General features: G+C 47.6%; 2 protein-coding genes across 3 annotated transcripts in view; one reads left to right on the forward strand and one right to left on the reverse strand.

The window, feature by feature from the left end:
* Positions 1–12,104, reverse strand: part of LOC147305434 (uncharacterized) — a 479,902-nt gene that overhangs the window by 296,744 nt on the left and 171,054 nt on the right. The window lies entirely within an intron of this gene.
* rps21 (ribosomal protein S21) lies at positions 484–5,516 on the forward strand. Of its 2 annotated transcripts, XM_086277875.1 has the most exons (6): positions 488–601; positions 899–971; positions 1,052–1,115; positions 4,326–4,397; positions 4,547–4,602; positions 5,460–5,516. In XM_086277875.1, the coding sequence occupies exons 2-6, from the start codon at positions 922–924 to the stop codon at positions 5,467–5,469; spliced, it is 252 nt and encodes an 83-aa protein (XP_086134001.1). In that variant the 5' UTR covers positions 488–601; positions 899–921; the 3' UTR covers positions 5,470–5,516. The 2 variants fall into 2 exon arrangements, with proteins under 2 accessions (XP_086134002.1, XP_086134001.1); XM_086277876.1 differs by lacking the exon at positions 5,460–5,516 and having other exon boundaries at positions 484–601; positions 4,547–4,606.

Consider the following 12,104-nt stretch of genomic DNA (forward strand, 5'->3'; position numbering starts at 1 on the left):
ACACCTCAGAATAAATCATTTCACAGAATATGACGAGCTTATGTTGAGGCGAACTGAAGAGGAGGAGAGGGACAGGTGCTGCTAGGGCGAGACAGACGTCTGTGGCAGAGTCCTTTAGTGCTGAACATGCTCAAATGGCGCACAACTTCCGTTTTTATAATTTGAGATACAATAAAAGATACAGTAAAAAAGGTTTTGTACAAAGTATCGGTATCAGATCAGTATCGTCGATACCACCCTGAATTTTACTTGGTATTGGATCGGAAAGGAAATCAGTGGTATCGCACATCACTAGTGCAGGTCTGACCTCGTACAAGGGCTCCCTGCTCGCATTTCCTCCTGACCGATAGGTGTCGCCACTCAGAAAAGCTGAGCAACAACTAACGCGTGGCGCGTGAACGAGGCTGAAACGGTCCGTTAGAGTTTAATGTGAATATAATCCCAGAATGCATCGGGCAGCTCTACGGGCGACAGGAAATGTTTTAGAAATGAAAAATTAAAAAAAATAAATAGTTTTCATAAAAATCAGACACGCAGACGCGATTTACGTGTTTCCGGTGACGAAGCTCCTCCCTTTCCTTTTCGCCACTTAACTTGCACGGTACGTGTGTCTCGCGCTCTCCGAGTAAAAATGTCTGAAAATGTGTTTTATCGTCGGCTGGCTGTGATTTCTGAGCCGGGCTCGTGCTGTGGGTGTGTGTGTGTGTAGCGTGTGGGGGGGCTCCCGGGCTCCACGTGTGCTGATGTTAGCGTTTGTGTCCCGCAAAGAGCCGCACGAGGCCGCAGTGTGGGCTCGGGTGTTAGCCTGTTAGCATCGCGGCGGCGCTATGTGTCTGTGTTAGCCTGTTAGCATCGCGAGGGCGCTGTGTGTGTTTTCAAAAGTGTGACGTGTTTGCAGGTGACACCCGAACGAGCTCCAACATGCAGAACGACGCCGGTGAATTTGTGGACCTGTACGTCCCGCGGAAATGGTGAGAGCAGCGAGGAAGAAAGTTAGAGAGACAGGTGATGGCGAGCTGACGTTTAATGAAGTATGTGTGTGTGTTTGCAGCTCTGCCAGCAACAGGATCATCGGAGCCAAAGACCATGCTTCCATCCAGATCAACATCGCTGAGGTGAGAGCTGGTCAGAGGGCCTCGGGTGGTGTGTAGGCGGGTCCAGTGATGATGACGTTTGGGAACAGAGCGTGCCCTGTGTGGTTTGGGGTCGTCTTTCCGTGGCAGGCAGCAGGTTGATCCTGAGATAAGGGGAAACCCCGGGTTTGTGTTCCTCAAAGACAGATGGAGTAGAATAGCCTTTGTCATTGTACACGTACAACAAACTGTAGATGCTCCACACCAACTGTGTCGGAAGGGCGCTTCAACCAGGCTTCGGTCAGCTGCCTCCTGTGTGCCGCCTGGCAGCGTGCCATGCCATGGCGCCTTTGATGCCGTGTGTGCTGCCTGTGGGAAACATGGGTAGAAAGAGCCATGTTTTTATGATTCTGTTACCCGGCTGTTTTCTGTTGCCATGGTGACTCCCGGAGCTGCATTTATGATTTTCTGAAACTCGAGCCTGGTCTGAGCTCATCTCAGACTTTAGTCCGGTACCTGACCTGTAGCAGGGAAATGCTCAGCGTAACGTTAACGTTGCTCTGTTTGTGTTTCTGCTGGCACATTCATCCAATCAAATCTCTGCTCTTGTGGTCTGACCAGCTGAGAGGGCTGGTAGTCCAGTGAGCAGCTCATCACAGGGCTGTGATCCTTAAACATAGTAGCTGGTGTTTGGACCCAGTGGTCCTTGTGAGTGCTCCTCTGTAGATTTGGGACCCCTGGAAGTAGGGCTGCACGATTTTGCATAAAATGAGAATCACGATTTTTTTGGCTTAGAATTGAGATGGCCTGCCTGCATTTGTATAGCGCTTTTCTAGTCCCTAAGGACCCCAAAGCGCTTCACACTACATTCAGTCATTCACCCATTCACACACACATTCACACACTGGTGATGGCAGCTACATTGTAGCCACAGCTGCCCTGGGGCGCACTGACAGAGGCGAGGCTGCCGGACACTGGCGCCACCGGGCCCTCTGACCACCACCAGTAGATCACGATTCTCTCACGATTTTCTTTTCCAGTATAAATATTTATTGCACTTATTAACTGCACATCAACTTCGTAACAGTTGAGACTGAACATAAAAACAATAAATAAACATAAAAACAACAAATGTCTCACGTTTTGTTGTTGTACTGCTTGAAATTCCGTCTCCACCGTTGCTCGACGCTGCGTGTACAGAGCAGGTAGTGCAACAATAGAAAAATAGTTGTGGGACGGCACTGTGCAGCGTTTGTCTAGGGTGTTGATCATTTTCCTAAATCCCTCGTTTTGCACAGTGTTGATGGAGCCATATCTTTGGTCAGGTGATAAGTGATAGCCTCCATAATTTCTTTGTGCCTGCGGGAGTTCGACGGGTATAGGGAAGCGCTGTATAAGGTTCCCGTTATTGATGTTTGGGTGGTTGACCGGGACGGATTTTCTCCTGTCACTTTCTCGTCATCCCTGACGTGCTCTCCGTTGTTTTTTCCTGCTAATTTTAGCATCACACGGCACAGCTTCTGTATCACGTGGTATAAGGCTCCGCCCTTGTCATTTGTTGAGCAGGAAGAGTGAGCGCTTGTTTTCATGCAGATTACGTCCCGGATCAAAATGCGCTACAATCGTCGTCTTTTTTTTGTTTTGTTTTGTTTTAAATCGTTGTCATTTGGAAATGAGATCGCACATAAGTATGAATCGAGATCGCGATTTTCTAACAATTAATCGTGCAGCCCTACCTGGAAGTTTATTTTAAACCTGTTATTACTGACTTGGTTTTAATTTGGACAGTGATTATAAGTTGGACAACCAAATCAGAGAAGTGGTGAAGTCCAGTTTTTATAATGTAAGGCGAGAGTGAAATCTTTTCTTTTTAGGCAGCACTTGTAATCATGCTTTTAGTGCTGCCCAGTGATCCATGCCTTTTATTTCATCCTGTCTGCAGAGTGTAACTCAGTCAGTTGCTGCCGTCACGTCTGCAGCTGGCTCAAAAAGCCGCTGCACGACTGACAACAGGTAAAAAAGAGCATAATCCCGGTGCATGCCTCACTGCGCTGGCTGCCCGTGTCTTTTAGAGTTCATTTTAAAATTCTTATGTTTGTGTTTAAATACTTTCAGTCTTGCCCCGCTTTACCTCTCTGAGCGTCTTCATCTCCACACACCCTGTCGGTCTCTTAGGTCAGCTGACCGGCTGCTCCTGGAGATCCAGAAGGAAGCTCAGAGGGGGCGGGGCCTTTTCTATAGCTCCTGAATTATGGACTAACCTGCCCTTGCACATTAGAGAGGCCGCTTCACTGTCCACTTTTAAAACGCATCTTAAAACCATTTTTATTCTTTGGCTTTTGACCTCAGTGAGACTTAGTTTCTCTTGTGATTAAATTAGTTATTAGCTAACTAATTAATTTTACATTTTTCTTTTATTTGGCTTTTATCTATAGCTTATGTAATTTTATTATTTCGTTCCAATGTACAGTACTTTCTGTCAGCTGTGGCTGTTTTCAACTGCTTTCAAAATAAAGATTTTAGCATGATGGCGGCATCAGGAAATGCAGGTGTGCACCGTTACCTCAAAGGGTCCAGATGCGCCGCTCAGCTGGACGTGTTCCTGAGGTAGCATTTTTAAAATGAATGACATATAGCAACATACAGGTGTGTCACCTGATCAGCGGACACCTGTCCGTTCACGACTTGGTGTGTGTGAGCTGGGACTCTTCATGTTGGAAGTGCTGCAGGCAGCGAGAGGACGGCGCTCCATGATTCACGAGTATGTAAATAATGCGGCTCATTATCGTTGGATCTGCGTGCCGTGCACACACATTTGCAAGATGTGTGAACCGCAGAGGCACCAGAGGGAAGCTGGAAACTGATGTTCGCTCACACAGAAGTCGTTCCAGTTCCACGCTCCGGTGGGACGTTCCTGTTCCAGAGGGACGTTGCTCCAGTTCCACGCTCCGGTGGGACGTTCCTGTTCCAGAGGGACGTTGCTCCAGTTCCACGCTCCGGTGGGACGTTCCAGTTCCAGAGGGACGTTGTTCCAGTTCCACGCTCCGGTGGGACGTTCCTGTTCCAGAGGGACGTTGTTCCAGTTCCATGCTCCGGTGGGACGTTCCTGTTCCAGAGGGACGTTGCTCCAGTTCCACGCTCCGGTGGGACGTTCCAGTTTGGAGTTGTGTGGAACTGAAACGCTGATGTGATGCTCGGGCCGCTCGTGGTTAAAGTGACGGGTGTCTGAATGTTTCTTTTGTCTTGTTTCAGGTTGATAAGGTGACCGGACGCTTCAACGGTCAGTCCAAGACCTACGCCATCTGCGGCCCCATCCGCAGGATGGTAAGTGTGAGCAGAACATTAAACACGCCCTCAGTGTTCTAGGTGGAACCACTGAGAGCAGCCACAACAAACCCAGACATCTCAGATTCAGGGCTGAGACTCTGGGATTTTTTTTCTATAAATCTGAACAGACTGTTTGTGTGTTTCAGGGCGAGTCTGACGACTCCATCCTGAGGCTGGCGAAGAACGACGGCGTCGTGGTGAAGTAAGCAGCTCTCACGTTTGATCGTAAACTGTTAAAGTGAGGCTGGGGTGCAGTGGCGTCACAGCACGGCTTCGTTCAGCCAGCCGTACGTCATCGGCGACCTCGATCACGAACCACGCGACGGCCGCGTCACTGTCACAGAACTGTATTTACGCACAATGATTTTCAGACACGGCGAGCTGATGGAGACAAACAGGATGCAGTGCTAACCAAAGATCACCAAAGAAAATAAATGAAATATCTGAGCGCTGAGTCGTGCGAGTAAAACAACAACGCTGGAAATGTTCTTTAAAAAGACGGAGCAGTAACACGTCAGCATTTATCAGGTTCAAACTCTAAAACTCTCAGAGGAAATAAAGTGACAGTAAAGGGTCATGACATCAGCACAGCATCGTAGCGTTTATAGCTCAGTGTCAGCTGGTGCAGGAGGACCGCCTCCTGTGATCGCAGTAATCTGAGCTCCAGCACCAACAGCTCGTTAAAACGCCGGTAACACCCACCGGTCACATGAGAGGTTACAAACATCTAGAGGCGCCCGACACCAAAGCAGCGGCTCGTCTCGGCCGATGTGACGTCGCTTTTGTAGGAGCACGATGGCCTGGTGGCACTGAGGCTTAATCCACATTAAACCGCTTTCATTTCCCTGCATCATTAACCCTGAAAACACTGCGAGCGTTTGTGCGGACAGTCAGTAAACTTCAACTTCCTGTTTAAACATCAGGATTTAGAGCGCCACTGCCAAACATGTGGCGTCATCAGTTTTATTAATGTGAGACACTTTATTGTGAAAGTGTTTAAAAGAAGACAGGAAGTCTAAAGTGTGCGTCTAACAGCTGTTTCCTGTTTTTCTTTTGCAGGAACTTCTGAGTGTGTGCAGCTGGAGACAGTTTGGAAAATAAAATGAGAAAATAAAATCGTCTGCTGTCGTTTCTTCACGTTTGATGGGTCGCATACGGGTCTGAGCATGCTCAGTGCGTTGGCTGAAAATAGGGCTTCAGTTATTGTACCTGCATAAAAACCAGAGGCTGGTGCTGGTCAGCTAAACACAAACCGCTGAAGGAAGTCAGCTGTGGGTTTGGGGGGGGTCAAAGGTTACTACAAACTGTTTCTGTGGGGAGGAAAGGTGAAAGGTCAGCGAGCTCCAGTGGGTCTAACTGATGCGCCACGTTCTCAGGCATCAGCGAACGCCTCCAGAGGGCAGGGCCGCAAAGATTTAACCAAGATTGTCTCTTTCTCTGCCGAGCAGGCGCTTTCTTAAATCTCAGCATCATATTTGTCTGCAGCGATGGATCTGTATGTGTGTGTTTACCTTTAAAACTTCACTGATGTGTGTGCGCAGCTGGAGTTTGTAGTAATCGTGACGGTCTGAGTGAGAGCAGGTATAATTTCCTCTCAGACTCATTGTTCAGGTAAATCCGAGCTTTGAGATTGTGCTAAGTGTGTTTGTCGTAGCAGCAGTTTACTGTGGCTCTAATGAGATTTCACAAATGATCAATGAAGCTGATAAATGATGTCATATTTTATCCCCTGAGAGGAAACCCAGAGGTTCGAGTCTGGTTCCTGTGATCAGTTGTCAGAGTTCGATGTCAAAACTTCACAAAGTGCATTCTGGGTAAACTTTCATGTTTGATAGGTGTCTGCTCAGGACAGGTGGGAGCAGATGAAAGGTCTCCTTTAACCTCCTAAGAACCGAACTCTTCCACGGCAGCATTTTTAATTTCTCTTTGATATTTGGGCTGATTGGGGCCCGATGAATGTAAAAACAAAGAATTACCAGATTTTTTTTTTTAACCTTATTTTTGTTTTTAAGAAAAATAAGAGCCATAAATGAGGATATTCATTTAAAATTTTGATAGAACAGTAGCAGTATAATGTCCTCTTAAGTGGATAACAGGCCCACGTAGAGCAAAATTGAGTATTCTGGTCTAAATAACCTAAAATGTGATGTCCACATATGTGGACGGCAGGTCCTAGGAGGTTAAATGTACAGTTAATACCAGGATCGTCCTCCTGGGACCCTAACACTCAAACCTGTGAAGAACCGTATGATGCTGCGCTTTGTAAATTCACCTTTTACCTTTGAAAAGTCTGAATCATCATGATGAACGTAGGATGTCCCAGCAGGTCCTGAAGGGCACATGAAGTTCACCTGAGACTGGTCCAGGTGGCAAAAATCAATAAAAAGCAGGTGTTTCATAGAGGGGAGGAGCCACAGCCAGGGAAAAAACAGTTTCCTATATCATCCAACAGGGGGCAGCACGAGATAAAAATACAAGCCTGCAAACAGGAAGAAAAACTTAACTTTTCATTTAACAGCAATGAAGGAAACACAGCGAGCTCCATCGACGTGAAGGTGTTAATTCTGCCGTGCAGGATTTCTCTGGTCATGTGACTTTACGTTAGACTTGTAGTCAAGACCGCCTAAACCACAACATCGAGACCAAGTCGAGACGAGACAAAAGTCTTTAAGCTGCAGCCAGATGCTGCTTCGTTTACGGGTCTCAGGCATATTTATGTGTTCTTGCTCTCGCACAGCCCTCCTCACCGCCGTCTACTGCCTCTCACTGAGAGGACCGACGCACGCTCCACTTGACTGTCGCGTCCATCACCCTCTCTGTTTTTCACATGATGATGTTATCCTGTATCCTCGCACGTGATTGGCCACAATATGATTCACTACAAAGCGCTCTGTAAGCACGGCTCAGAGCTGACGCTTTTGCGCATGACACATTATTGAACGTTACGTTGTGTGTCATCGATACTGTTGACTCCAGAGGCGGAGCCAGACACCCGGGGCTTGGCCCTAAAGGGTAGTATGCATGTGGGATGGGGGGTAGAAATGACTGAAAGATTGTCAGGCTCTGTTTTGAGTTTTGTTCAAAAAAGAATGACTTCATATAGGGAAAAATATATACCACATATGCAGGACACCTTAAACTAGTTTTCTAATTAAGCAGTGAGGCAGAACAAAGTTGGGCTGTATCAAGACACGAGGACTAAACCCCAATTCAACCAGACCCAGAAATTCCTGTTGTTTTGCATAGAAATATACTGAACAACATACAAAGCATGATAAATAAAATAACATCTACCTGAGTTTTTTCTTTGAAAGAAGCTCCTTATGTCCATTCTTGTATATCAGTGCATTACTGAAACCGGTTTGTTTAGCCGTGGAGGGAAACAACTGAAAATATGAAATAAACACATGTAAGCTGAGACTCTCTAAAGAACCAGGATTGTTGTTGTTCGGCTTTTCATTTCGCCATTTGTTGATTCGCTGGAAGAGCGAGTAACGTAATATGGGTCAAGTGATCCGTTTGATATCAGTCTTTCGTGATGCACCGTCATATTTACATTATTAGTTCAGTACGAATGATTTGCTTTGGTAGCTGCTCAAACTTAAGCTCTCCTCTGTCTGCAGCACACTGGCAGGCAGCAGCTTCTCCCCCCTCGCTCACAGGCGTCAGTGCTGTGCTCAGTCGCCCAGTGCCTGAGCTCGGATCATACCAAAATTAGGGGGAATTTACGACTGTGCGCTATGTGCTTCGAGTATTGTGTGTAGTTTTTGTTTTATACAGCTGTCAGTCAGGCCTCTAACTATGAAACAAATTACACTCCAAAAGACCCCGAAAAGATGACCCGGGCCTAAGCCCAGTATGACACCCCCCCGCTCCGCTGATGGTTGACTCAAGACCAGATTGAGGGATCTGAGATCAAGAAGACCAAGACCAGGTAAAAGTGGTCTCGAGACCAAGATTGGTTTCCAGACATCCAACTCTATTTTACGTCATCACGGTGTTCAGAGGTGTGTTTAGGTGTTCAGCTCTGGAGGTGCACCTCCTCTTCACCCAGACCTGAACAGTGCTCAGCATCTGTTTGTGGGGCCGAAGGGCAAAAGAAGATGATGGTGATATTTAAAGATTCCGTTCTTCATCAGAGTCTGGATCCTCAAGCCTCTCTGCAGAGGTCAAAGGTCAAGGTTAAATGTGAAAAGCTGGGACTGAACTTCTCACATCAAACCAGAGTTTCATGTCTGTCTCAGTAGAAACTTGCTTGCTGAGGACGATCACACACAATGAAACGCAAAGAAGAGTGGAGAGAAGCTCCGTTACAGCGCCCTTTAATGTTTGGGTGACCGTCTGCCCCAACCTGGCTGTAAGGACGACGTGAGCCAATGAAATGAGAGGTTAGAGAGGGAATGTGAGGTCACAGAGGGGCGTCGTGTGGTTTCAGGGTCTGTAATGAGGCCGGTTTACGGCTCTGTTCCCACACTTTATTGTCCCTCAGGTGAGCCTCTGAGCAGGTGGCTAGCATCTCCTCCTCCTCTGGGGCTGCCAGGTATGTCTCCCCGAGGCCTTCAGGGTCACTCGCACGGCTCTGTGAATCTGAATCTTCTGAGTGTTCTCCATGAAAATCAGATGTTTTATCCAAAAAGCAGAAATGATTTCCCAGATAAAAAACAGAACCATGAAGCTGAGCGGCTGGAGCTGCAGACAAAAATGAATAGATTGTTTGGTCAGCTGACCCAGTAACAGCTGTTTCACTTTCATGGACATATTTCCTTGTTACTGGAACACTGATGATAATAATAAGCTGATGCTAAGGCAGGGCTGGGCAATCTCAGTCCACGAGGGCCGGTGTCCCTGCAGGTTTTAGATGTGTCCTCGAACCAACACAGCGGATTTAAACGGCTAAATTAGCTCCTCCACATGTCCTGCAGTTCTCCAGAGGCCTGGTAACGAACTGATGTGATTCAGGTGTGCTGACCCAGGGTGAGCTCTAAAACCTGCAGGACACCGGCCCTCGTGGACTGGGATTGCCCACCCCTGTGCTAAGGCCTCGTTATCAGAGGGGAAACCTTCTGCTGCGCTCGTCTGACTCTGAGCTGATTAAAGGGTTTTTTGAAAAAGCTGAAGCTGGGTCGTGTCTGAGTCTTTTTGGCACCGAGCGAGTTGCAGCTCGCCAAACAACGTTCTGAACGTGAAGCAGGTACCTGAGACCCCTCCCAGCCGTGTCTCTGTCAAGGTTTTATTGCAGCTGCGACGGCTCCTCCCAGTCTTTCTTCCTACGTTCTCCTCGTGGCACTCCCTCACCTCCTCACCTCCTGCTCTTCCTCCCTTTTATCTGTCTTTCCATCATCTCTGTCTCTGTTCGGCTCATCTCTTTGTCTCTTTAGACTTCAAAGCAAAGGAGGAGCAGACGGGAGAGGAGGGCAGGGGTGGGCGGAGCCTGCTGTGTAAACTCACTGAAACATTTTGGTCACAGATTTAATCCTGTTACAAAGAGCCTCCGACTGTCTGACCTGCTGTACAGGTGAACCCACCGTCACCCCCTCCTCCTGTGGGAGGCGTGTCCTCAGCACTCAGGAGGAGGAGGCCACCAGGAGTGTGTTTGAAGGCTTTTCTTGTAGGAAACAAAGAGGCGGACATGTCCATACCTGCTCACACACACGGCGCTGAGAGCAGGCCGCTCTGGCCCAAATGAACACAAATAAACACGTCTGGGCTTTGTTTGCGTCACAAATACGACACGGTGGCGTTCACTTCCCGTCTCTGTCCTCTCAAACCCTGCTGTGTCAAATCTAGATGAGCACAATGGTGACAGTAAACACATCACATGACATTTCTGTGACACCGGTGTTGTGCCAAAAACTGATTTCCAATGTTTCTGTGTATTTTTATGTGTAATATCTTTACGTATGTTGGTAAATAGACTTCGGTGAACAGGGTGACCCAGCTGCTGACAGCTCACCTGATAAATCTTCCTCCGGCTGTTTCTCTTCTCAGTTTTCAGCATTTTGTCGACCCGTCCCAACTTTTACAGACGTGTTGCCGCCATCAAAGTCAAACTTTATTGAAATGGTTCATTTTCTCCTTTAAATGTTTTCTGTGGTGTGAATAAATTTGGGTTGATGAGAGTCGGAAATGATTTCATTCCGTTTTTATTTCACGCAGCGCTCTGCAGTGTTCCCCTGGGTGTTCCTGTGAATCTGCCAGAAGCTCATTATTCGGAGGATGCGGACACCTCGTGGATGTCGGACGCGTCTCTGGGGCTGACCTCTGGATCAGAGCCTGAATGAAGCTCAGTTCGCTGCTCACTTCAAACTTTGTTCCTCGCTGCACACAGACCTCTTCATCTGTGTGTGTGTTTGGGGAGGCGGGGGTGAGTGGGTTCAATTGATGGAGCAGTTAGCAGTTTCCATGACAACATGTGACCTATCCCTCGCTCCTCCTTTGGTCTCTGTGGTAACCATGAAGTAGATTAGTTATAGAGTTCAGGGAGAAAGACAGGATTAGTGAGGTGAAACGCCAAGGCCTCTTTCTTCTTCTTCTCTTCCTGTGTTTGGCTCGCTGTGAGTTTTTCACACTTTATTTCTCCCTCCTCTCTTGTTCGCGTTCCTTTCATTAAGAGTCCATTTCCTGCAGCAAACACCACGCAGGAAGTAACTCTTCATGGACCGATTTTTCTTCTCCTCACTTCCTGTCTAGTAATGAGCTCACGTGTTCAGACTGCTCTAAACACTCAGTTTATCACAGTTTTTCGCACTCCTGGCTCTGGATGATGTCGTGGACCGCAGCCTCACCCACCTGTTGTTTGTGAGTGTGTGTGTGTTGTCATAGTACTAATTTGTATGTTCTGCAGATTACAGAATAGCATAATGTGGGCGGGGCTACCTGATACTGACTTGTGGAGGTGTTGTGTTCCTGTGTGAGACCGAACAGCAGTGATGCTCAGTGTTTTCTTCCTGTGTTGCCTAAACTTCTCATGCCACAGTTTTGTTCTACGTGTACAAGGACAATACACGGCTATTCTACACTAGAACCTCTGCAACTTGAACCAAAGCTACCTGTTCAGTATGAACTGTGCCCGACTCACCTGAGCACCTTTTATCTGTGTGTTTGAGAGTGTGGGAAAAACTCTTTAATCTTCTAAAGTGGCTCCTGGAGCCACGTAATTACATGGCAGCGCTCCATGAGAAACACACTCAGCTCTGCAGGTGTTTCCCATCAACCCTGTGGTTCTTCTGACGTCCAGCAGAGGCAGCAGTGAGTCATGTTAAAACTTTACAGCCTGATACACAAACTGTTGGGTCTCTGTGGATCATTTCCTCCATAGTCACACCTGTACGGGGAGGGTGTTTGTGTAACACGCCTGGTTTAAGGTTTGTAATTTTAGGGCGTGGCCTCTGTGACTGACAGGTGGATGGTGACACAGATGGCTGTAGCTGCTAGGCTAAGCTGGACCTGTGGACCGTTTTTGTGCTGTTGGAGCCTTTTGGAGCATTTTTAATGACATCACGTGACCAATAATATGGCTGCTGTGAGGTCACTGCACTAACAGAGCGCTCACGTAGGCGGAGCTCCAGGTTTGATTTGCAGGTCTCTGTGGATGCCAAACACAGACTAGCCAAATGTCTGAGAGACGCTGCCCCAGCTCCCAGGAGGCAGAGAGCAAGGAGGGCGGATTATAACCACAGAAGAAGAATGACACAGCCACGACAG

Source organism: Aulonocara sp. 'chitande type north' Nkhata Bay, linkage group LG20, assembly GCF_057382095.1.
Source record: "Aulonocara sp. 'chitande type north' Nkhata Bay isolate Kocher_YH1m ecotype deep benthic linkage group LG20, A_spYH_male_GT1.1, whole genome shotgun sequence".
Classification (NCBI taxonomy): domain Eukaryota; kingdom Metazoa; phylum Chordata; class Actinopteri; order Cichliformes; family Cichlidae; genus Aulonocara; species Aulonocara sp. 'chitande type north' Nkhata Bay.

What these genes read in the sequence shown, in the direction of transcription:
- rps21 (XM_086277875.1), top strand. Translation starts at nt 922, where the DNA reads ATGCAGAACGACGCCGGTGAATTTGTGGACCTGTACGTCCCGCGGAAA. An exon ending in CTGTACGTCCCGCGGAAATG is followed by an intron (nt 972 to 1,051) that starts GTGAGAGCAGCG and finishes GTGTGTTTGCAG; the next exon opens with CTCTGCCAGCAACAGGATCA. An exon ending in GCGGCCCCATCCGCAGGATG is followed by an intron (nt 4,398 to 4,546) that starts GTAAGTGTGAGC and finishes TGTGTGTTTCAG; the next exon opens with GGCGAGTCTGACGACTCCAT.